The sequence below is a fragment of the Bactrocera dorsalis genome, chromosome 1 (assembly GCF_023373825.1).
Source record: "Bactrocera dorsalis isolate Fly_Bdor chromosome 1, ASM2337382v1, whole genome shotgun sequence".
NCBI classification, from domain to species: Eukaryota; Metazoa; Arthropoda; class Insecta; order Diptera; family Tephritidae; genus Bactrocera; species Bactrocera dorsalis.
The window spans coordinates 114,640,646-114,665,786 of NC_064303.1; the positions used below are offsets into that span (position 1 = coordinate 114,640,646).

Below are 25,141 nucleotides of genomic sequence, written 5' to 3' on the forward strand. Positions count from 1 at the left end.
TCATATTTTTATGGAATTCACTATCATTTGAGGTATTTATTTCGATGAGGATAAATTCCATTTGCCTTCTAATTAGAACACAAAATAAGAAGATCCAGCGTTTATGAGTCGGACATGAGTTCATTAGGGAAATTGCGGTGAACTTTTTGTTAGTATAATGAGAAGACAATGGGAGATGCCGAAAACAGAAATTGACAGAATATTTGTCTATACCTAATATCGCCGGTAGAAGGTCAGCTCATGTGCGACTGCGAAATCCCATTGGTCTAGAGTAGATCGTTTGACTTGAGCAAAGTTTATCTTGTTGCAAACGGGGAGGTTCTTATTGACACTAACCAATAGGCCTTTCATATGGTAAGGCTAAGAATCTTGGCGTATGCTAGTTTTCAAATTTTTTTGGTGGAACGTGCGGTGGGAAGATCTAGGCACTTTTTCTTCTATTGTCCAGCCTTTTCACGACTGAGGCTGAAACATTTTGGTATTCTTACCTTCGGTAATCTAGAAGACAGATCCGAAGCTCACATTAGCCATCTAACAACAAATTTGTAATAGGCTCAAAACGCTTTATCGATTTGTAGGGGTAGGTAGGCTTATGGCACAATATATAGAAATCTTTAGGTACCCCAACGGACCGCCGTTCTAAGCTGTTCAAATAAAATCCCTGCTAAGATTAACCTTATAACCCAACGTAACGCGCTTTGAACCACAAAACAACAGATTATGTCACAAGTGTTAAAACCATAAAATCGCTATCATTATCCTTATAATTCAAAAAATACAACCGAGTTAGCAGGACATGGTCAGATATAAATATGAGTCAATTTGAACAACGTAACAGCCCAAAAAACTCTGAATTTGATTCCTACTCTTCTCTCTATTAGAAAGATTAAATAGAGTAGTAGATCAAAAACTTTGGGAGAAAAAAAATAACTCGACACATGGAAACGAATAATCACACAAACAAGACGTCAAGTAACGATGTCTTCCAAGTTAGAGATCCGTTCGCTTGTCATTTGAGGCCATTAGTATACAACTTTTAGGTGATTTTCGTACAACGTTTCACAAGCGTTGCCACACAAACATTGTTAGGAAAGACGCTGAAATAAACCGCTATTCGCAATCATTCACTCTCTAGCTATACACACACACATACCCAACATCTGCCAGTTTACATAAGTGCTTACCCCACGATGTGGAGTAATTTAAATTGAAATTGAACGTGATTTATTATCTTTTCGGCGAGGCAAAAAAAAACACCAGAAAAAAGGAAAGCAAAACAAAAGAGGAGTAAAAATGTTTTGCGAAAAAACACGAAGATTAATTTGATTTTTCGTCTGCACGCAGCTTCGACACATCACCAAATCGGCGGTTGATAGTCGCGAGCAGCGAAATCGCCGCAAACGCCTAACAAAAGCACCCACGACGCATCACCGTCAGTGGCGGCAGCGGCGAAAATGGATGGTCCGTCAATCAAGGCGCGGAGAGATATAAAATTTATGGGCCGCACAGAACTTTGCAATTGTTTGCGGTTTGTTGCACATCGCACAGCACACGCCGAGCTCCACTGCACTTGCATCCAAAGAAATCATGGAAAATGCGAATTTTCGCAAAAACTTCGGTAACATTTAGCGGCGCTGCAGCGCAAAGTCACGAAGCGAACTCACACGTTTTCACAGCATTTGCGTGTTTTGTACTTTTCTTATTGCTTTGGCTTGCGTAGCCGTAAATATCACGTTGCTCATAATATGCAACAATTACAAATTTTCACCTCATATAATTTGCACATTAAATTCAGGCCAAAACACAAATAACATGCCGCCGATGCATGATGGCGCGTGGTGCGAGCACAACCCCCGTAGGAAAGCACGAGCACCCAGAAGAGTGGATTGCGTAGTATATCTGTGTCATCATATCAAATAACTGAGAATTATCGTGTATATAAAAAGTCATTTATGCTCATAAAGCGAAACCTCCAAACTTTGCCCTAAGCTTTGAGAACGCATACATGTGACTTTATAGCGGTTCCTATATGGCTTAGTTCACGATAACGCACGAGATCCAAATTTATGTGAATTTCTTTTAACGCATGCAGACACGTACTAGCGTATGTGTGAGTGTTCTTTGCGATACTGCTTGAAGTTTGTGTGGCGCTTGTGTACTTCTGCAGTCTTAAAATTTATTCGAATTGAGCTTTTGGCTTATTTAATGCCCACATTAGCATTACGGAGCATTGCCAATGTTCTTTGGGTAATTTGCTTTTTGCCTCTTGTGTGATTCGAATAAGCAATAAACAAGCAAAAAAAAAATGGCCAGAACTGATCAACAGAAAAGGCTTCGTCTTCCATCCGCATAACGCTAGACCACACACATACACACATATTTGATGACTCGGCAAAAACTGGGAGAGCTTGGCTGAGAAGTTTTGACGCTTCCATATAGCCCTTACCTTGTACCATCGGACTACCATTTGTTTCGGTCAATGCAGAACTCCCTTAATGGAGTAAAGTTGGCTTCAAGAGAAGCCTGTGAAAATTACTTGTCGCAGTTTTTTGCCGAGAAACCAGAAAAATTTTACACTGATGGAATAATGTCTCTAGCGGAAAAATGGCAAAAAGTGGTCGACCAAAATGGGACATATTTTGTTCATTAAGGTTAATTATAAACACAAAAAAAAATTATGTTGAAGTTTTATTAGAAATACGAAACGACTTTTTCGACTACCCAATATTTTAATAAGACTGCCGTTCAATCTGGTTGAGCACAAATCGACTATATACTCTTCTGCTCTTTTCCATAAGAGTAAATGCGAATTGCTTGCAATATACCTTGCCATAGTAGTAAGAGATGTACACTAGAAGATTAACTCGTCAGGACGACAGGTTACTAGTTTTCTGGGCCACATTAGCCCATTTTTAAAACCTTGATATTTTATTTGTCATATTTTTCATTTCTTCTCCACATTTGTTCTTCTTCAACAAGCCATCACAATTGCATTGTTAGCACTGTTTTCGACAGATATTGAGATTTCTTTTTCAAATTACTATAAATGAGTAGTTTTCAATTAATTTATTTACGAATATGCATCTAATGGAATATGCACAAATAGAATGCCATTCGGATTCACTTAACTTTAAGACTTTATCGCAAATGCTTTTGACATTTCATCTTAAATTTAATTAATTCTGCGGCCAGCACAAGCCAAAGGGTTTGTAATCCAAACTCAATTCCATTGTGAATTATGCTCGCACTCATTTACAAAAACAAAAAAATAAAAACAAAACGACAAAAAATATTTTAAATAAATTTACATACACAACTGCCCTGTAAACGGCAAACTTTCAATCAAAACTGATTTAAAATTCAAGAAATTCTCCAGCAATTTATTCATAAATATGAATATTACAAATTCACAGAATCAAACAAAGCAAACGCGAAAGCAAAAGCAAAAGCAAACAAAGGCATCTGTCAACCCTTTGGGTATCGATGTGTTTGCTTCCTTTGCCAGAATTCCCACAATAACTGCGCCTGTCCTCTCAAGCCGCCTTTCCCGTCGGGCTTGCACACAAAGCCACACAACCTCAGGGACAACAAGGCATCAATGTGCGAGCAAGAGGATACATGCAACATATTTACATATTTGTGGCATGTTGGTTTTCATGTTGAACAGACATATTTTAATGACTTCACTTATGCTCCAATATCGGTTTTTATGCTGCCGTAAGGTTCTACATGATTCGTAGAAAAAATTTGTTTGATTTTATGTAACAACATTCTCTGCCTTTAGCCGACTTTTGGCCACGACGCCACAATCTGCCAATTGTCAAGCTGCAAGCGAATTAAGGATTTTATTTCAATGAAAATGCAATAACTCTGCCCACAAGCCTCAACTAAGCCAAACCCAAGCTTTCGCTTGAAACTTTCATTTTCACTGGAAATCCAAATAATCTCTTATTTCTGAGAATATATTTTAACAAATATTATACTTTTATTGGTTTTATTGGCACTTTTGCTTGAATTGCTTCACGCCTCCTCCAAAGCGATTACACATACTATATTTCCTATGTTCTCGGTGACATTATCTCATGTTGCAAGCATATTCATCCTAATTAAAAATAATGACTCTTATCGCTGCATTTCCCCGCTTAGGTGGGCGTTCGGCTAAAAATAGCAACGATACCATTCATCTTACGAAAGCCTCGCATTTTTCTTTGCAAAGCTATTAGAGCGCTAAGCGACTGATTTGTCGGCGATTTACATGCTTTGCCACACGCACTTTGTCATTTCACACACACTCACGCACATACACCGGCGCATGTGAGTTCAGACAGACGCCTCCGCTTACTTGCGTTACCCTTTGATTCTGGAGCGCCTGGAGTGTCCTTTTTCAACTAACGGATTGTGTGTTTGCCTGTTGTGCTGCTTGAGGATTGCCGCAGATTTCATTCATACAACCAATTTGAATGAAACGCGTGTGCGGTGCATTCGAGGCGGGGGTGTCTTACGCACGATTACTTGTCGTCAGCTACGCCCGGGTATCGAATGGCGCTTCAATGACGTCGCTTCGCTTCAGATTTCCCAATGTTCCGTTCACGAATATGTTTATATGTATGTGTTTGCATACTCCCATTCTTCACTTGTTTTGCCTCGCGATTCTGGCGTTCAAAGGATTCGGGATCATTGTTCTATCAACAAATCTGAGATACGACGCACAAATGCAAAGCCAACTAATCCAATTTGTATTTGCATTCTCATTTTTAAATATATTCTCGCTCATTGTTGGAGCCACGCTTTGTGTGGTTCTTCGCTCTTTAGTTATCTCTATTAAATAAGTTAAATAAGCCTTTCAATTCTTTTATGCCACAATGCAGCTCATTTATTTTCGATTTTCTCTTCATCAAAAGTTTGAATTGTGTGGACTAAATAAAGAGGAAGAAGAAGAATGAAAGGTAGAATGATAACTTTTTGCTTTTCAAGCTCCCATATTGCCAATAAATACTTAAGGCTGAAGCTTATTAGAGAACAAAAACAAATATTAGTCATTGAAAAACGCTTTACCGTTATTGAAAATATTCTCCATTGAGTCTACGGGGATCCAGATAGTAATAGGACTAAGTCGTTTTAAAAAAATTTATTAAACCAATCGTTACAATTCTTTAAAACCTTTCAAAACAGACTCCTTGCCTTGAGAGCCGAGGTGCATGCTGCTTGTATCCCGTTTGCCGTCTCAAAATGCTAGCCTTTCATCGGCCTTTTCAGGCAAGGAAACAAAAAAAAAGTCCGCGGGCGGATCTCGGCTGTAGGGTGGCTGCAGAAGCATTGGGATGCCGGCCTTGGTTAGGTATCTGCTCACAAGAAAGGCGGTGTGAGCTGAGGTGTTGTCGTGGTGCAACTGCCAATCGGCTGCGATGTCTTGTCGGACCCGATTAGCCCTTCATTTTAGTCTCTCGAGGACTTCCACGTAAATGGCGTTGACGGTTTGTCCAGTAGGAATAAATTCTTGGTGGACGATGCCTTACATGTCAAAAAGACAATGAGCATCGTTTTCACTTTAGGCTTGCTCATTCTTCGGGTCTTCATCAGCCACCTCATCCCGGCCCTCCAAAAAGGCTGCTTGATTATATCAAACGTCTCTGTCGCAGATTTACCGAGTAGAATTTAATCGCGTATCTCTGCTCTAACGAACGCTGCATTTTCGGCTTGCACCGCTCCCAGAAACACGTCGCGAGAAAATGTTTGTCCTGACTACGAAGGCCCCCTACCGAATCCAGTCGGTAGAGTCCAAAGTACAGTCGCGGCGAAAGAAAATCAGTGCTATTACACGCCGGACAAAGCCTGTATTCCGGAAATTGGTTGTAACAACTGTTTCGAGGATTGTAAAAAATGTTGGCACAAGTGTATTGGGGTCACTGGGGATTACTTTGATGCGGACGACAAAGATTTTGAAAAATAAATTATGAAGAGTAAAAGTATGAACAAAGTCTTACTACTGTTTGCTCATAGCATACTACCATATGAGAACTAGTTTCATGTTTTGGTGTTTATGAGTCCCAAAAAGGTGTCGGAACCTTGGATCACAGAGGGACCTATTTTCGCCACCACTAACCCAAATTATATGTTACGTCGTCCCAATCTCCTGGTATTTCCAACTGAGTAAGTTAAAGCATTGTTATTTTCTTTAAAGACCATCCTTACTATCATAATATACATAGGTACCCAACATTTCTTTATTTAAAAAAAAAGAATGTGTTGCACACACACAAACACCAGTGGCAGTTACGCGTTGGCGTTGACATGAAGGGAGTGCAGCGCAAAGCTTTTGCATAATTTTCATAACTGTTTATTGCATTCCGGTGCAGTTGTGTAGAGCGTGAGCATCGAGCACATGCATGTGAATAGAGAAATGTAGCTCTGCATACACTTTAGGTATGCGCGTGTGTGTGCCAGCTTCGCAACTTCTTTCCATACACAATGTGTCCTTGTATTGTTGCAAAAGTGTTACTTGCAACGCTCATTTTCTGTTGCAACTTTAATAGTTGTTCGTTCTATTCGCGCCTTATGCGTCCCGCACAGCGACGCACGCCCTGCCAATACTAATATACTATACATACAAAGTGTGCCGTTATACCGATGTATTCTACATTTATTCTTTATACCCCAACTATATTTGCATATTTTTCGCTTTTCTCTCTTTTTTCCCTTCTATTTTTTTGAAAGTTCGTCCGGCAGTTTCTAGCTGTTTTATTGCTCGACCATTAAAATGTTTTATGAAATACGCTCTCCATGCAACTCGGCATGCGCTGCTCGCCCATCCACGTATATTCACTGATTGAAGTTTTCAAATATTTAATTCTATTGACTTTGTGAGTAATTCCGGCTGAAAGTTTTCGAATTAAATCAAAGCTTACGCTGCGCTCCCGCATGCTGCGCTCCATTGCGCTCAAAGTCCCAACGTCGGACGCTGCCGAGTCGGTAATAAAATATGCAAAAGAGAATTTATGTGAATTTATTAAGAATTGCAGCGTGCCTCACATGTCCCCGCCAAGTGGTCTTCATAGTTAATATTGAAAGTTGTTGGAGCTTTGGATCTTTTCTGTCGCCTATCAAGCAAATTTATTGTAGTTTCTAGGAACATACTCATATAATTCACAGCTCTATTGCGCTCACAGAAATCACAAGTGAAATTTAGAGAGACATGGTTGATCATTTTCAAGTCTTTTAGCACCACTTTGAGCGCAGGAGACGGAAATGAATCTCATATTTCAAGTAGACACTTTAATCCGATACAAATCGCTTACAAATTTCAAATTTATTATTGGCAAATCCAGCTCCTGCAAAAAATGCTACAATGCAAGCATGAACAGATCAGCATTGTGAATGAAACCCACTGGCCCACACTTTCCTTTAGCCGCACCAGAGCTTATGTGTGGAAATGAAAATGCTGTGAGCGTGTGTGAGTGGCCAGCTGGTTATGCATTCATGAAGTTAGCACCAAAATGCCGTTAAAAAGTGCTTAATTGCGTAGAAAGCTGGCAGCGTCCATAGCTTGCAGCAACAACATGGTGCTCACATTTCGCTTTCCGCCGGATAACTGGGAGATTCTCTACATTTTTTAAATCGGACCTTGATGCTGGCCTCCATTTATACACCTGCCTTCGTGTTCCTCATGCATATGTATTAGTGAAAAAGGGGTGTGTATGTGTGTGTGTTGATTTGCATATGTGCAAGGAGATGGCGAAATTGTGCAGATAAAGTAAATCGACTCAACGAAAATTACATAATGCATTTTACGAAGTTTGTACGCTGCAACGAAGCGCTTTCCCTTAAATTGCAATGAATTTTCAGTTTGCGAAAATGCGAAGAAAGAAGCAGGGAAATAATCACGACGGAATTTTCGTGCTCAAAAGTATTCTGACGAGGAAAAGAGTTGATATAAAAAAGAGAAGAAAAATAAAAAAGAAGCATTTCAAGCATTTCAAAAGCTGAGGTTCTAGGTGGGCCATAAATTTCACGCTTGCACACTCCCAGCAATATCATATAAGAAATGAAGATATTTAATATTGTTAGTCAAAAAGTCGTTTCGTATTTTGTCAATAGATGTCGTATATTTCCAGTGCTACCAATCACCTCAGAAATACGAAAATACTTTTTCGACTACCGAACATTTTGCATCTCTGGAGAGAAAAATTACCTTCCAATGTTACATCCCGGTCCCTAAATGGGCACGTCAAGCATTTGAAAACTCTCAAAAGTCTGAGAATTGAGAAACTGTCGCAATCGAACATCGCTATTTTCTTAAATTTCAAACAAAGAGCCTTTAAACAACAAGAATCTAAACAGAAGACATGAGAAAATCCAAGGAGGGCTACTCAAAACAAACATACTTCCTTATTTGTTATCAGTGGCAAATAAATTTTAATTTATAATGATGTGGCAATGACACCAGAGCAGGGCATGTGAACGACGAAAGCTTTTTAAAGCTAATAGTCTCATTCTCAGCGCCGCTTCAATTGGAATTTCTACCTTCTAGCCAAATAGTGGTTTCTGATCGGTTGCCAGGCCGAATAGCAATCACAAACCTCCGTTTAAATACATAAATAAATAAAATGGCAAACTCATAGCCCCAATGTGTTCACCCGCAACACCACCCTTTCTAAATAAGAGTCATTCTACCAGCGGTCGAAACGTATCCTATTGACCCTCGAATATTAGCAACTTTGCTGACCATTCCATGAGGGAGAGGTTGGAGTTCCCCAAACTAGGATTTTCAAACCCTATTATCAAACGAAAACTTTCAATTTGAATTGCTGGCCCCCGGCGAATTGCTTAGCTAGTTAACAAACATATGTATTTGTGTACGGTTGTACGTGCATATACGTTCCCAGCAGAGGGACCAGCACGAAAATGGTTAGATTACTAGTCAACATTCCCTTTCATGGCTTCTTGCACATGAAAAACTGGGAAGCTTACTTTCGGCATGCTTTTTCTATGGTACTAAGCTATCAGGAAGTGGTCAAAAATTGGTTGGAGTATTCACTTTATAAACATAAATGCAAAACCTTGCAAATTCATTTCACTTTCTTCTATTCTTCACAAGATTAGTTCTGTTAATCAACTACTGCACACAATGGGAGCCAATATTTCAAAGAAAAAACTATTTCAAGACAATTAAAAAACATTTACACCACAACATTATGTTTTTATCGTCAAACGACTTTTGGAAAGAGTCTTCATGGACCGTTATTTGAAGCAAACGTTTACACTTGTTACGACACACGGGAAATAATTCATAAATCAAATTCGTTAACGTCATTAAACGAACATTCATTAATTCTTTCACTTACATACACACATACCGAAAATGAACATAAAAGACATTATATAATTTCGGCCATGAGTAATTGCTTTTCAATAATGCAACGTAATGCGCTATGAAATACCGATTACCCGATGGCTTGTCGGTTGGTGAATCAACTGGAGGGATTGCGAAGTGTTAAATGTGGCAACAACAAGTTGTACGAGCAATCATGCGCACCTATATAATTATAGGTATTGTAGACACAGTAATTAAAACAAAGACACAACAAATAGTACACGGCGATCAGCTGATAGCGTTTGTGCCGATTGCCTAGACAATGAGGGCGCCTCAAGTCGAGCAGAGGCGGGGACGCCTCTCGATGACAACTAATGGGCGCATTAAAAGCGATTACAATTTTGGTTGTGATTTCATCTGTAAAAACCGCGTTGGCACACATTGCCGCTAACGAAATGTCTCTGTCTCTGCCAAGGAAATGACACACGCTTGGCTGCCAACGCCACGGAGACGCCAGAGGGCCGTCGATGAACTGCCATGAATGGCGAAAACGACGAAAAGGTGTGTGCAGAAACAGAAGCAGAAACGGACAGTGTGGTCAACCAACAAAATAACATAATGACCAACTGACTACTTTGCAAGCGCCATTGTGTCTGTGTGTGTGCCTGTGAAGTAAGAGTGAATGGGAGAAGTCGTAAAAACTGACGCTCGAATGAATATTGAAAACAACAACGAACGACAGCGCATAACTTTAAGTACCGCCAATAAATGGCCAAGTGATATGTTAAAGAAGAAGACAGTGTCTGCCACACACACATACAGACAGGCGCGCATCACATCACTGTGCACACAAGTGGCTGCTGCTTGCGGCAGGTAATAAAATTTAAATGTCAAAATCGAATGTAGTTCAAGGCCACTGGCTGACGGCATCTCAGCCGGCCGGTGAATGTCTCAGACCTGTAATTGCAGCTTCGCCAAGCGCAACTTAACCCATGAGCTGTTGGTGAGTTACGCATGCGTGCATGCGAATTTATGATTCATGGCTAAGCGCAAGTTTAGTCAATGTGAAGAGTTAACACGCTCAAAAAGTCATTATTTTTCAACTCAAAACCTAACTGAAGTCGCCTCGCCTTTCTATGCAGTCTCAATGTATTTATAGCAAGTCATTAACCAATCACTAACCAATAAACGATTGTAATCTGTGAGCTCATCCAAAAGCGAACTCATACCGAAACTCCAATTTGTCTTGCCGACAAATTAAAAGTTTTCTGCGGCGAATTTTCCGCTCAAAAGCTTGTTGACACTGTCTGGCCGCTGTGCAAACAGTTAAATGGATTTGCGAATTTGAATGAGAATCTTAGAATCAGTTTTCCTTAAACCGGTAGCATGCGTTCAGTTGCAAGCTCATTGCCACGAAGAAGAGAAGTAATTGATTGAAAACGCTTAATAGACTCTATGAGTTGAAGGCTCTGTAAGCAAACCGTGGGGTCAATTAATATGCTTTGGTGGTTGGATTTAAGCACTTTAGTTGTACGCAACTTCTTATAAATAATTGGCGAATGTCAACGCTGGACAAATATTTACGGGTAAATATAAATTTCGCAACCTTGTCCTGAAACTCTTAAAGAAACTAAATAATTGCGTAAAAGTGCTTGAATAGTATTTAGTTTTAATTAAAATACGTGGCACCCAACAATAAGAACGAGAGCAAAAAACAGCGAGAAAAAACGCCAGCAGACTTAATACACATAAGCGGGATCCAAGGGGCAACAAACCTTTTTGGTGTAATTGATACTCTCCTTGCACTTGAAAGCTTCTTTTGTACGCCTTTCGCAAAGCGCATTAAAAGCGCAAAGTACTCGGGTGCTCCTTTTTTTTCCAAGTACCACTGTCAATGTCAAGAAGCACGAGCGAAAGCAGTCAAGCGCCTCAATTACTGCGGCGAATGCTTCAATCCTTCAAGGCATTGTTGCAATCCTTTTTGTGCGTCATTGAAAGCGTGCAACAATGAGTGCAACACAAAAACCATATTGTTATTTTTACATAAATTTCCAAGTCTCGAGTTCGTGCGGTGTCAGTGGCCTTATGAGGGTGCAAGTAATGGACGAAGACGCCAGCAAACTGTGCATAAGCTAGGGCATTATGGGGAAACAATTTCATTTTAGCCGCCTCCCACACAAATTGCCACTGAAGAAACCATAGAAGAGAGAAATAATGGAAGCATCTTTAATTAACTAGTTGTCCATATGGCCTGCCTCATACCTCAGCGCAACGCCATCATCCCCAAAACAGTATCAACGCTGCAAGAGGCACGCTGCCACATTTTCAACCTCGTGCTGATTCATAGCATTTTCCTATTGGATTTCAAAGTGCGGCGGCCAACACAAACCAGGTCAGGCGATTTGCAAATTGGTCAATGAAGAAGACAAATCACAAAAACAAAAATAATATAATCAAATAGCGTATTCACCATTCTTTAATTGGAGAAATTCTGCTTACTCGGGGACACTCGTTTCCCTGCCCGGTCACGTGAGGTGTTTTATTAATTGCTCTACTTGTTTGTTGTTGCGATAATCTACCGTTACCTGTACGTGTGCGCGTCTCACCTTTTGTGTTTGTTGTCCCATTCATTCGCTTCGCTCACTCCATTCTCCTTTCCATTCGTCGAACTACGATATTTCGCATCTATTTATGCAGACAGTCGAATGTGTCGCCTGCGTCGGGGCGTATACGTGATTTCCATTCAAGCGGCGCCTGATGAATTGTGCAGAGCTTTACGATTTCTGCTTTATTGCTTGAACTGCTCGCTGATTAAATGCAAATTTCGCTGCCATTGCGGTTGTTTATTCTTCGCACCTTTCTAAATGCTTCGCGTTCATTGCACACCTTTCCGCTCTGCGAACTTCTTTGCTCGCAACCGATTGACAGATTTCTCTTTATATGATCGATTTATGGCATTTCGTGTGCGCTAAAACTCTAACTGAATGCGTTTGCATTTGTAATCAGAGCGAACGCGCGTTTTTTCTTTACTTTTTGGTAATGAGCAGAAATTCAGCTTATTTGGTATTCCAGTCAACGACCGCATGGGAACTTTTCCACGGAATATGCAAGTAAACTCTTTAAGCAGGTCGCTGTTAGTATGGTTCGGTCGAAGCGAAAGTGTACTGTCAGAGTCTCGTGAAAGTGAACAGATAGAAATCAGAATACCACGTAATTACTAAACATCGCTTTTGATTTTTGAAGTTCCACGAAAATAAATGCAAGCTGACCACCAGTAAACTACAGGGTTTCCCCGGGAAGTATAAGACTAAATCGATTTAAAAAAATGTATTGAACAAATCGTTATTGGCTCCTTTTGCGTCGATGCAGCGCTGCCAGTGCAATTTCCAAGCATTGAAGACATCACGGAAGGCATTCTCCGGAGTAGCCTTGAAAGCCGAGGTGCATGCTGCGTAAGTCCCCTCTGTCGTCTCAAAATGCTTGCCTTTCATCGGCATTTTTAGGCAAAGAAACAAAGGAAGTTCGGGGGGCCACATCTGCGGAAGCGTTGAGGTACCGGCCTTGGTTAGGTATCTGCTCACAAGAAGGGCGGTGTAAGCCGGGGCGTTGTCGGGGTGCAGCTTCCAAGCGAAATCTTTCCGGTCCCCCAAAAAGGCCTGGTGCCACCGAAACACACCACTTCTTGCTAAGCAACATCTGGGTAAGCCCGAACGCGTCTGTCGCAGATTTACTATATTTAATTTGAGAAAGGATGCTTCGAACTTTTTGGAAATTGGTAGCTTTTAACCACTGAGAACATTATATTTTGAATCATACCATACTTGCGTACAGAAAATACCGGATAATCCTCCTTCCCCTGCAATTACAAACTAGTCAAACTCAAGTTGTTCTGTACAAATCTATGAACTTCGTGGCATTCATTTGCCCATCAACTGTGACGAGGCAATAAAAAGCATCAGGATGAAATGTATGTGTGTGTATGTGTCACGATCATGGATTCCACTATGGCACAACATTTTACTCAAATTGGTAAAGTTTTCGCTGCAAAAGCGAAAATAGTAAAATAAAAGTTGTCATTAAATAAATTCTTCTCGAGCGAGCACTAAACTATTTAAAACATCAGCGTTGAAAGCGTTCGCCTATTTCACAGGCGCACACCTGCAACACAGTGCCGTTGCAGATGCTTATAAGCACACTTTCGGGCCAATTATGTAACAAAAATGAAATTACAAAATATGAGTCTCGCATTTTATGGATGTAAATGTGCATAACAACACTAACAACACCACCAACAACAGCCGCAAAAGCAACAATAAAGTGTGGCGAATTGACAAAGTCGCTAACTCGTAAAGTGCTGAAAATGCGAAAATGCGAACTGGTAGAATGGCAAATTGTGCCAAGCCGACGTTGCGGGCGGGCGGATGATGGGCCCGTCGGTGGCGGCGTGGCCGACGAGGAAGCAACGAAATGCGAAAATGCCAAAAGTTTTGAAGTGATGTGCGAGTAGCGCAATAACTACTGCCAATGCCTTTCTTTGCTCCCGGTGTGTTTGTGTGGGTGTGTGTTTGTTAGTGTCGCAACTAAAGTTGGCGTACCATAACTACGATTTTGACACCAATGCTGCGGCTGCCTCCACAGGTTTCCGTAGAATGGTGTCAACACACCAATTTTTCCCACTGCAAAGGACTTGAAGAGCGAAGCGGCAGCATTGAGCTGAGGCAAGAATGAAAAGCGAAAATTTCGCAACAAAAGAAGTACATGGAAGTGCGGCATGCTCGCTGGCAGCAGTACACAATCACAACATCAACAACAACAACTCCACTAAAATGGTATACAAAGGCGTTGATTGTTGCGTAAGACTGGCACACTGGGCGTGCGAAATGGCTAATTTACCGTTCAGCTTTAAGTTGTTCAATGGCAGCCGTCATCTGGAGCAACAAAACAGCGTTAGCAATAACAATGAAAGCAGCATAATTGTCCCAAACTTCAAGCCGAGTAAAGCCACAGCCATGGGCTTCAGGCTTAAGGACGCAGTCAGTCGTATACAAATACACACACGTATGTTTAAATTAGACACTATGTAATCTGCGATTCGGTGCCACTTTTCACATAAACAATGTGAACTCAATCCGTCTCTTTGCTAACCACTAAAAGGCAGGTAAAACTCATGAAAGACCTCAAATTTCCCACTCAGACTTCCTTTTCTGTTTTGTCTAAACGGACCTAATCGCATGCTATACTATTCGCAGCTAAGCGAACGCTCAAATCGAGCTCTTTGTTCTTTTCTCCCTTTAATCCTTTCCGTTTTTCGTTTTGTTTTTGCAGGTGGAGAACCGCGCGCTACGCTTACGCGAAGTGGCCACCGCAATGCAGCAGTACCAGGACGAGCCATTCCCCTCGGCCGCCTCCGCACACGGCGGCAGCAGCAGTCAGAGCTTTGGAGGCGCGGCACATGACATCAATCGGCTGCACCCGCTAGGCGTCGGCAATAATGAGGGCACCGCTGAAGAGCCCGGCGGCGGTGTTGGCGGAGGTGGTGGTGGAGGTAATATTATAATTATCGGCACTGGACCCGCGTTTCAATCGCGCATCGGTGGGCTTGGCCTGCATGCGTATGGCGCGGCGGGTGGCGCCGCAGAACTGGACGAGGACACACTGCGGCTAAATGGCAATAGTGTGTTCAGTAGTAGTAGCGGTGCAGGCGGCTCGGCTGTGGTGGCCAGCGCCACCGGTGTGCATGGCTCGCTGACAGCGTCGAATGGCCGCAGCGCTGGCGACTGGGAGTACTTCGATGAGGCGGGCTACATAAAGGGCGGTGCGCTGCGCACCGGCGAGGATCCCTACATACGGAATCGATTCAACCAGGAGGCCAGCGACGCGCTACCGAGCAATCGCGATATTCCAGATACCCGAAATCCAATGTAAGTAGGAAATCGATAATTACACGTTATGGAATTTAAATATAAGAAATAAAGGCATTTAGTTTAACAGGTCTCAAGTATGAAGTAACATAAAGTTTTGGAGCAATTCACCAACTATACATACATATGTATATGCTCGTAGATATGCTCCTTGTGTAGTCGATTGGAATGTGACACTTTTCCACATTGGAACCCAATCGCTTATTTGTAGAGCTGCGTTTGTGTTAAAAATAGACGGCAAAATGGAAATAGGACAAATGTATAACGACGTGTGGCACTAACAAGCCGCGACTCAGCGGCGGGTGTGGCATGTTGGCCAAACAAAAAGCATATTGAGCAAGTTGATTGCATCAAGCACAGCCCAATGAGGCCCCCAACCGCCCCTCTCGACATGGCAACGGCTCTCGAAGCGCTTGCCACTAATATTCAGCAAAATGCGATAGAGGCGGGTTAAAGGCGCTCATAGCGCTTCGCATTGTTGCTATAGATAGTGATAGTTCGAGCCAAAGCCTGTGTGCAACAACAAACATAAAGCATACAAGTGCTACATTGTTGTTATGTTGACAAGGAAAACAAAACATTTCAAAAATGCACTGCAAGCCCAGCCAACAACAAACAGAACAAGCAGCACAGTAGTTTATTATGGAAATAGAAAGGTTGCTTGCATGCTTGCCATGCAACACTCTCCAGCTTACGCTTGCCACATATGCAGACACACAATTAAAATGACAAGGCGAAGCACATACACCGTTCCTATCTATATGTACACACACACGTACACACCTAAGCAGGGTTTTCTATAGCTGCAAAGCTGAGGATAACTGTAAACACTACGCTCTTATTGAGGCCAAAACGAGGTTGACTGCCGCCGTCAAGTGCCTGAACGCAATGCAGAGAATGCCAGCGCAGCCAATGAAGCAAGACAGCATGTGAGTGTGTGTGTGTGTGTGCTGTAGACTACAATTTAAACACTTCCCGCTCGAGCAGCTCTCTTTAGCCTTTGGTTGCAGGCGGGATGACAAATTTCCGAAAATTTGTTTCCTAATTGCTCGCCAAAAGCAAAAACCAACATGGACAATTTCTAATATGGAGTTAGTAAAATAGTCAAAAGCGAAAATTGCTTTTCTCTGATTAAGAGTTATTTCGGAAACTTAGCAACGCACTCAAAGAGGCGGTTTGGGTCAAAGTTTTTCATTTGTATTTATATTCAGTTTAAAATTTTCGAAAGTTAAAACAATTACAAGCTTTATTATAGGCTTTACTTAGAAATCTTTACTTACACATGCCACCAAAAATATATGTATTCTGAGTATACCCTCCAGATTCCATCTCTCGTAACTCTCAAATGATTTTCATTTTATTTGTAACCCTTTTTAAAATCTTGAGTTAAATGAATGTATCACCAGGTATAATAACATGCCATCTTCTAGATTTGGCACTTACTTTTCTAGTATATACATACATATATACTCTAAAAGTTACTACTCTCAGTCTTATATTCTAAATACTACTATACCCTCAACCTTTTGCATCGATATTACTCATACGACATGACAACCGTATGCCGAGATCACACATACGGCTATATTAAATTGCTAAAAATGTTTTTATAAATTTAAAAACCTCAAATCACTACGACCAAATTCTCTTGACTTATTTACAATGATTTTCTTGGCCTCTTTATGTCAGCTTGCCATCAAATATACACACCAAAGCCCCGCTGGTGGCGTTGACAAAATACCCACTATCCTTCAAGCTGCAACAGAGCCGAACTGAGTAAGCGCATGTGCTTATACACAAATAAAATCTTTCTCTTGCAGAAAATCAATAAGACTTTTGCTCAAAACGCACATACACATACACTTACACTGCCAAACAAGAGAGGAAATTGAAGCGCCGCCAGATAAGATCTTTAATTTGAACTAACGAACTTTCATGGCTCGCTTCGTTAAGTGTTTCCGGCGAGTGAGCGGAAATTGCAATGCATTTTATTTCGACCAAAGAAGACCGCTACGCACTCCAGCCGCAAGCACACAGGCTTTAAGATGTTGCGGTCTCGCACATATTTGGCCTTACTTAAGCTCTGCGTTGCAAGATGATAATTTCAATTAACTGGAAACACAAACCTGCAATTATATTAGAATTTGCAATTGTATGTGTGTACATATCGTACATTTACTGCAACTGTTGCTTGTTTGCCGATGGGAGGAGTGCAAGCGATCTTCCCAAAGCAAATTTCATTAGTTTCCAACACACACACACGCATTTGGTGAAAGCTGAAACAGCTTATGAGTTATGATGACATCGAATGGAAGGTTCTTTACGAAGAATTTCATGCTAATGCGCTCATTTATGTCCGTTCACACACACACACACTCAAGAGCAAGTGCTTGCATATGTGCGAGTTCATTGAAGAGCAGGCTGTGTGGATATGTGGATAGAGGGTCCATTAAAAGCACATTAGCAGGGATTATTGCTTTAGTGTTGAAGTAATTGATAACAGCTGTCCCAAATAGCAGCCGCAAACCCAGATTTGCCGCCCGGACCCACACACACACACGCATATGTAGACTTTTCAAGTTAAGACGGTGAACTCCATGCGAGCATACACGAAGTGCGGAGTAACGGCATGCGCTCGCTGGGGAACACATATTCAACACTCCCATAAGTACAGCTCTACCGTGCCACAATTTGTTGCCTGTCACAGGGCTTGCCCCACCTCACAAAATCACTTAGCACACATACGCACACATGGCAGCTTGCTCGAAATCCCGCTCTGCTGAGTGTGCAACTGTCATCGTGTTATCTTGTCGATACTCCATTTGAAGGCCCCGTGTCTTCCCGTTGTCTCCTGCTCCATTTATCCCGACGTGCCTTGTACTTGTTTATTGATTTCGCTTTGGGCTTTTTCGATTTCGATTTTGTCATGGCTTAAGAGATTTCCGTTGTCGTTCTTTCGACTGCACATAAACGATTTCCTCCCACCCCTTGCTTCATGCCACCAAATCCCATTTCCCAAAAGTTTGGCATCGCCACAGATCTACTGCAGATTGGCAGCAAAATGTTACAGTAACGCTACTGTCGAGGCATGCATACAAATCACTTGCTCATGTGTAACTACGTAAGTGTACTGAACTAACATTGTTGTTGTGCGAGTTCTTTATGCTCCATAACAGCAAAAATGAACACAAACAACAGCGAACAAATAAATAAAGCGGTATTTCGTTTCTTCATATTGATTGCGTGCCGTCTTGTTGACAAAGTATTTGATTTTTCCATTCGAAGTAGGGGTGCCATCACATAATTACGGCGCAAATATGGCTTTTGGTCGCGAATTTGGTCTTGACTTACGGAAAATGCTTTATTTCCAATTAATTTGGACTTCAAATTTCGCAAAGCCAGTGGTGGTGGAATCCCACCTTACATGTATATAGGAAAGCTTCTTGGCTTTATTTTAATCACTCTTCGTTTCTCTCGACAGGTGTCGCAACAAAAAGTATCGTGAGGATCTGCCGGAGACGAGCGTCATTATAACATTCCACAACGAAGCGCGCTCGACGCTGCTCCGCACAATAGTCAGGTGAGTGAACTCCCACTAAACAACAAGAAATACTCAAAATTAAATTACAAATGACAAATCCAGAAACATACAAATTAAGGCGCACAATAAATTATTTTATTTTGACCTTTGCAGTGTGCTCAATCGCAGTCCGGAGCATTTGATTCGGGAGATTATTCTAGTCGATGACTTTAGTGACCACCGTAAGTAGCCAACACACCACTTCACACACCCCTGCTATAAATACGCACAAGAGCCCAAATTAAATAGCTGTCTCTCCACAACCCATCCTTTTTTCTTTCTCACCTCATTTCAATCCGTGAAATTATTAATTTATATTTGTATTTATGTAGCGGAGGACGGCCTGGAGTTGGCCAAAATCGACAAGGTGCGCATATTACGCAACAAAAAGCGGGAGGGTCTTGTGCGTTCGCGTGTACGTGGCGCGGACGCGGCCGTTGCCGGCGTGCTCACCTTCCTCGACAGTCACGTGGAGTGCAATGAGAAGTGGCTGGAGCCGCTGCTGGAACGCGTTCGTGAGGACCCGACACGTGTCGTCTGCCCGGTCATCGATGTCATTAGCATGGACAACTTTCAGTATATTGGCGCATCGGCAGACTTGCGTGGTGGCTTCGATTGGAATTTGATTTTCAAATGGGAGTACTTGAGTGCGACCGACCGCGCGACGCGGCAAAACGACCCGACCACTGCCATACGCACGCCCATGATTGCAGGCGGGCTCTTCGTCATCGACAAGGCGTACTTTAACAAGCTCGGCAAGTACGATATGAAAATGGATGTGTGGGGCGGCGAGAACCTCGAGATTTCCTTCCGCGTGTGGCAGTGTGGCGGCAGCTTGGAGATAATACCCTGCAGTCGAGTGGGACACGTATTCCGCAAACGACATCCGTACACCTTCCCTGGTGGAAGTGGCAATGTGTTCGCGCGGAACACAAGACGCGCCGCTGAAGTCTGGATGGACGATTACAAGCAGTACTATTACGCTGCAGTTCCGCTGGCTAAGAACATCGCTTATGGCAAGTAAGTGGAAGTGGAGCTTTTGATGCAGGGGACATGGATGTCAGCTTGTAAATTTATTATTTTCCTTTTACATTTATTCTTTTGCGCCTTTGCATATCTCCTTACTCTTTTTCAATCATTCCCGTTCTTTGCTGCTGTTACTCCCCTGGGTTCTTTCGATTTCATGTGTATGCAATGCGCTGTTTACAGCATCGAGGACCGGTTGGCGCTGAAGGAAAAACTGCAGTGTAAACCATTCAAGTGGTATCTGGAGAATGTCTATCCTGACCTGCAAGTGCCGGAGTCATTTGAATTCGGTCAGTTCAAGCAAGGACCCACCGACTGCTTGGACACTATGGGCAATTTGGTGGATGGCACAGTGGGTAAGTAACCGCCGCATCACGACAAATACGTTTGAGTGAATCATTCATGAAATTTCCCCAAAAATAGGTCCACTCCACATTTCTGTTGCTTCGTAGGTATTTTTTTGTTGTTATTCGTAATTGACCCAAGAGCTGAACACACATGTTTATAAACATTTTTTCTGCTGCGCTCTCCTCTTTTGGACTTTTGTCAAATATTTGAGCGGCGCATTGCAGTTAATATTATTTTATTGACCTTACATATGTCTGCCCTAAAGAGAAATTCACTTACAAATTAAAATTTTCACTGAATGTAAATGCCTTACATTGTTCAGAGTTGCCAACCACAAATTTTTCAAAGAAAACGCAATCATCGCAGAGAATTAACTTTCAGAAGGTATTGAATTCATTTTAGTTCCAGAAGCGAAATTAAAACAGAACAAATTCTCAGCCGATTGAAACTGAAAGGTGAAACAAAACAGTCGGTTTTCAATATACAAAATCAAATCAGCACATTCTTTCCATGAAAAACTTGCTACAAGTCCCCATCCGTCATTCGCAAAGCTTCACGCCTCCATTTCTAACATACCATAATAATTTCTTCATCAATATGGATTTAATCCGTCAATTCTGTGAGAAACACCGCGCACCTGGCAATCCTATTATCGAATTTGCCGCCGCGTTGCTTTAATTAATTCCGCTCCATTGAGCCGCTACATTTCGATGTTTCCGGCGACTACAAGGAAGCAATGAACTTTCGCTGACAAGCGAGCGCAATCTTATTTCCATTTTTCTTTTATCCCTGGCAGCCAGTGCCCTCCATATCGTTTCTGCTTCGATGATTAAGGGAAAATGTAAATGAAATTGCAAATAGGACAAATAGGATTAAAATTCTCATTATTTCTTTTTCTTTTCTTTTCTTTTCTTCGTTACGAATTCTCGTGCGATTTTTATTACATGAACTGACTGACACCATGGACAGGCCTCTTCCAGTGCCACAATACTGGCGGTAACCAGGAGTGGGCCTACACGAAGCAGGGCCAAATCAAGCACGACGATCTCTGTCTGACGCTCGTGCAGTTCGCACGCGGCTCCGAGGTGGTGATGAAGGAGTGTGATAGCTCCGAGAATCAGCGCTGGACCCTACGCGAAGGCGGCTTCTTACGGCACAATAAGCTTAACGTTTGTCTGGACTCACGTGATCAGCAAGAGCATGGTGTGACCGCACAGCGTTGCAACTCGGCGTTGGAGACGCAGCGCTGGAAGTTCGTGGCGAACGGCAAGTATGCGTGAGATGAGGCTGCGACAGTCTCAGCGAGGATGACGATGATGACGTTAACGGCGACTTCAGAAACGGAAACGGAAGCGGAAAGTGAGGTGGAAGCAGACGCATGAAATTTGTCGATGAAAGACTAAACGGGGATCTCACTCTTTACACGACTACCTACTCACATATATATATGAATAAACACAACCACACCCAACACTACTGCAGAAAATATTGCCACAACAATAACTGCTGCCACCAATTAAAGCAAAAGATGGAGTACTGACGCAGAGCGATTAGCCAACTCGCCACAAACACATACACTCTCACACTGAACACCACGACAAGGCCAAACGAAAGGACATTGCGTAATCAAACGGACAGTCGGCTACCAATTAAATAGAGCTTGCAGGCTTGCCAAGGCACGGAGGAAGGATAATTGCTCACGAGGGTAATGATCATTTGATGACGACACAAGTAATGAAGAATAATAAGGGGTACAATTAAGCATAAACGAGTAAACAAGGACAAGCGTAATATTAAAAAAATTAATGGATCGTTGGTCCAGAAACAAGCAGCATAAAAAGCAAATGCGGAAGGCAGAGAGACATGACAACGGCTACAGCCGTCAACTGACACACATATTGTATGAAGATGAACATTTGTGAGTTGAATTTACACGCTTATTCGTAGCAACAAGCGGTGGGACAGTGCGGTGAGGTCTCGCATCACGACGAACTGGCAGCCGTCAGCTGGCTTTTCTGGTTTATCTATGAAGCATAAATTCACGAGGCAGTCACGCTGTTGCATGCAACATGGACGAGAGCAAGTAATTTTGACGAAGTGCAGTACTTTAGAGTTGTTGAGGTGGAATTAAATATTTAGACTGATTTTTTTACGTTTCTTAACTATAAACTTTCCTTCATGAATTTACACTGCGCACTTTTTGCATTCCAAATGGCAAGCAATAAATTTGCGATTGTCACACATCCGCCCTACTACGCGTAAAATCACATTACACATACTCACACATGCACATAAGTTTAAAAATGCCGCGCCATCACACATCCTCACAAATTAAGAAAGATACAACTGAAAAACGCCCTGCCTTTTGGAAAGCGAAAAGCCCTTTGCTGTTGAAATGCAAACTGCTTTCTCAAATGCCGAATTCTCCTCACACTTGTTGTCATTGTTGTTGCACTGTAACACTCTTTCGTCCACCTGCCACTTGCTTCCTTGCTGGCAAATGCGCCCTTCCAATTCCTCAACGTCAATTAGCCAAATTGATACATCGTTTGGGTTCCTCAGAAAATTGTTGTTCAAAATGTTATTGTTTTTTTTTTTAACTCACACACACACACCAGCTCTCGAATCATCCCATCATATACAAAACAACAGCAAAGAATAAATAGAAATAAAATGATAGAAAAAACGTTACCAAAAGTTAAAAGTAAAAGTGTTGAAGAGAAACAAAGATTTGTCACTAGATAAGCAACAACTAATTGCAGATTATATTTGAGAATGTATTGTAAATAAAGCATAATTATTTTAAATAAATGTTATTTATATTGAGAAATGAAAAATGAAAAATGAAAACTATTGAATAAATGAAAATGCGAGCTGTTTAGTTATGAAATACGATTTTAAGTAATTAAGACTTAGTTAATATTAAAAAATTATTGAAAACTATAAAAATAAATGAAAACGTAAATGAAATCTGCATACGTGTGTTTGTGCTTACCACTATATATGTATATGTATATGTATGTATAGGCTAAGGCTCATAGCGAAAGCGAAAGCTGAAATGTTTATTGACTAAAACTAAGCGAAGTTCCAGAAGAAGCAGCGTTACACATGTCACAGGGCAAACGAGAGCGAGGAGGCGTTTATGTGTATAAGCCCATATATAGTGTATGTTTATATGTTTGTAAATTTTACGTGTGCGTTCATATGTATGCATGTATATGTGCGCATGCAACACGCTATGAACGATGTACGATGTGAACTCCTTTTACACATGTTTAACACAATAAAGCGTAAACCAAATATTTCAAAGAAACAAAAAATATATAAAATTAAATCATAAGTAAATACAATAAAAATGCATTTTTGCTCAAATAGAACTTTGAAAAAAAAACACAAAACGTTAAGTGTTTTTCTCAAATTCACATGGCATGAAATCTTGTAAGTAATTTGTTGCGTTTATTCATGCATGCAACTTATAGAATGCTGCAGGCATGCTCACTTACTTCTATATACGATCACATATGTATTTTCTTTCAGGCGATACAACCGCTGATGTTTGGAAGAATGTATTTTCGGCGACGAAACGTCCAATAATCAATATTACGTGCAGTCAATTTGCATGCAATTCGGCAATTTCTTAAGGCATGCGTTGGCAAAAGCATAAACACATATCTGTAACCAAGGCCTCTATTGGAATTTGAGCGCAAATAGATTTTCACAGACGAAATTCCAAAAATTGTTCACAAACACTCTCGCCATAATTCAACGCGTGCAACGTCAAAGCAACGCCAGCCACGTCACGGCTCCCATTGGCGGAGCGCGACATTTGTGCAGATGAGACAATAAAAAGGTCCCACAACAAACTGATGCCGCCACACTTGTGGCTGTCAACAATTTGATTGCAACATTTCATATTTTATGCTCACAATGTGGGCGTGTCTATATATCAATGGCAGTTGTACAATAAATAATAAAATATAGCCTACATTTGGGTGCTAAATGAAAGTCGTTAAATAAACACAAAGCAATTTCCCTCGTTAACCTGAAATGGGGTTTACGGCAAGAAAATTACATTTCAACGTAATGGGGAAAATATAAACTCTAACACGGCGCCAGCTGGCAGCTCACAAATGTGTTTGAGCATCAACTGGATGTTGTCTCTTTGCTGTCGCACGTCATAAAAGTAGGTTAATTTTGCTAGCCACAACCTGCTTTACCCCAACATCACCGCGGCAGCGCTCAACACTCAGCTCCTAAACCTCGGCTAAGTGGATATTGATGTTAATGGGTTTCTCATATGCCTCCATGAATGTGTAAGTATGCATGTGGGCCGTATTGCTCTAGCGTTTCTCCGAAAGTAGGTTAATGGCAAACGTGTGATTCACACCTTTTTGACGCCTCCAGCGGAGGATAGCCCGAACGCAGATTCAGTTTCTCGGCCATTACAGGAGCAACCGAAGGGACGAGAAAAGACTACACAAGTGAGTAAATGATATGTAAACAAGCGAACAGGTGGAAAGTATGGCTAAGCATTGATGGACACACTGTTGCACAGGCTATCTCATTTTATAGGATTTGGCAGATTGTTTAAGAGCAAGAAATATATGTATATACAAACATGTTTTATGAAAGCAAAGTCCCCATATCGCTACCTGCCGCCCTTCAAGTAGCACAAGCTCCTGTAACTTCAATTATAATTTCCAAGCAATTTCAAATGCCTTCATATCAGTTTACGGTTTATACTTACACCTTTCCACCGACATATACAGAGACTCGCATTCAGGTGACTGATAGCGGCCCAGCGCTGCGGCAAGCATTGAATATCAAAGCGCTGAAGCGGTAAAGTACGTGCACGCTTACTTGAGGATATTCGTGAGCAACGCACCTCTCCTGGAAGGACGGAATAAATAAAGGTTTCGAATAGAAACGAGAATAGCACTAACTGCAAAGGTAAGT

At 41.6% G+C, this 25,141-nt stretch overlaps 1 protein-coding gene across 1 annotated transcript in view; it reads left to right on the plus strand.

Moving 5' to 3' along the window:
• Positions 1-23,159, plus strand: part of LOC105229249 (polypeptide N-acetylgalactosaminyltransferase 2) — a 72,920-nt gene extending 49,761 nt beyond the window's left edge. Inside the window, exons 3-8 of the mRNA XM_011209392.4 lie at positions 14,636-15,231; positions 18,713-18,811; positions 18,926-18,993; positions 19,144-19,831; positions 20,021-20,193; positions 21,155-23,159. Coding sequence (XP_011207694.2) covers positions 14,636-15,231; positions 18,713-18,811; positions 18,926-18,993; positions 19,144-19,831; positions 20,021-20,193; positions 21,155-21,465 — 1,935 coding nt within the window. The 3' untranslated portion in view covers positions 21,466-23,159. The remainder of the gene's footprint in view (positions 1-14,635; positions 15,232-18,712; positions 18,812-18,925; positions 18,994-19,143; positions 19,832-20,020; positions 20,194-21,154) is intronic.
• The last annotated feature ends 1,982 nt before the right edge of the window (positions 23,160-25,141 follow it).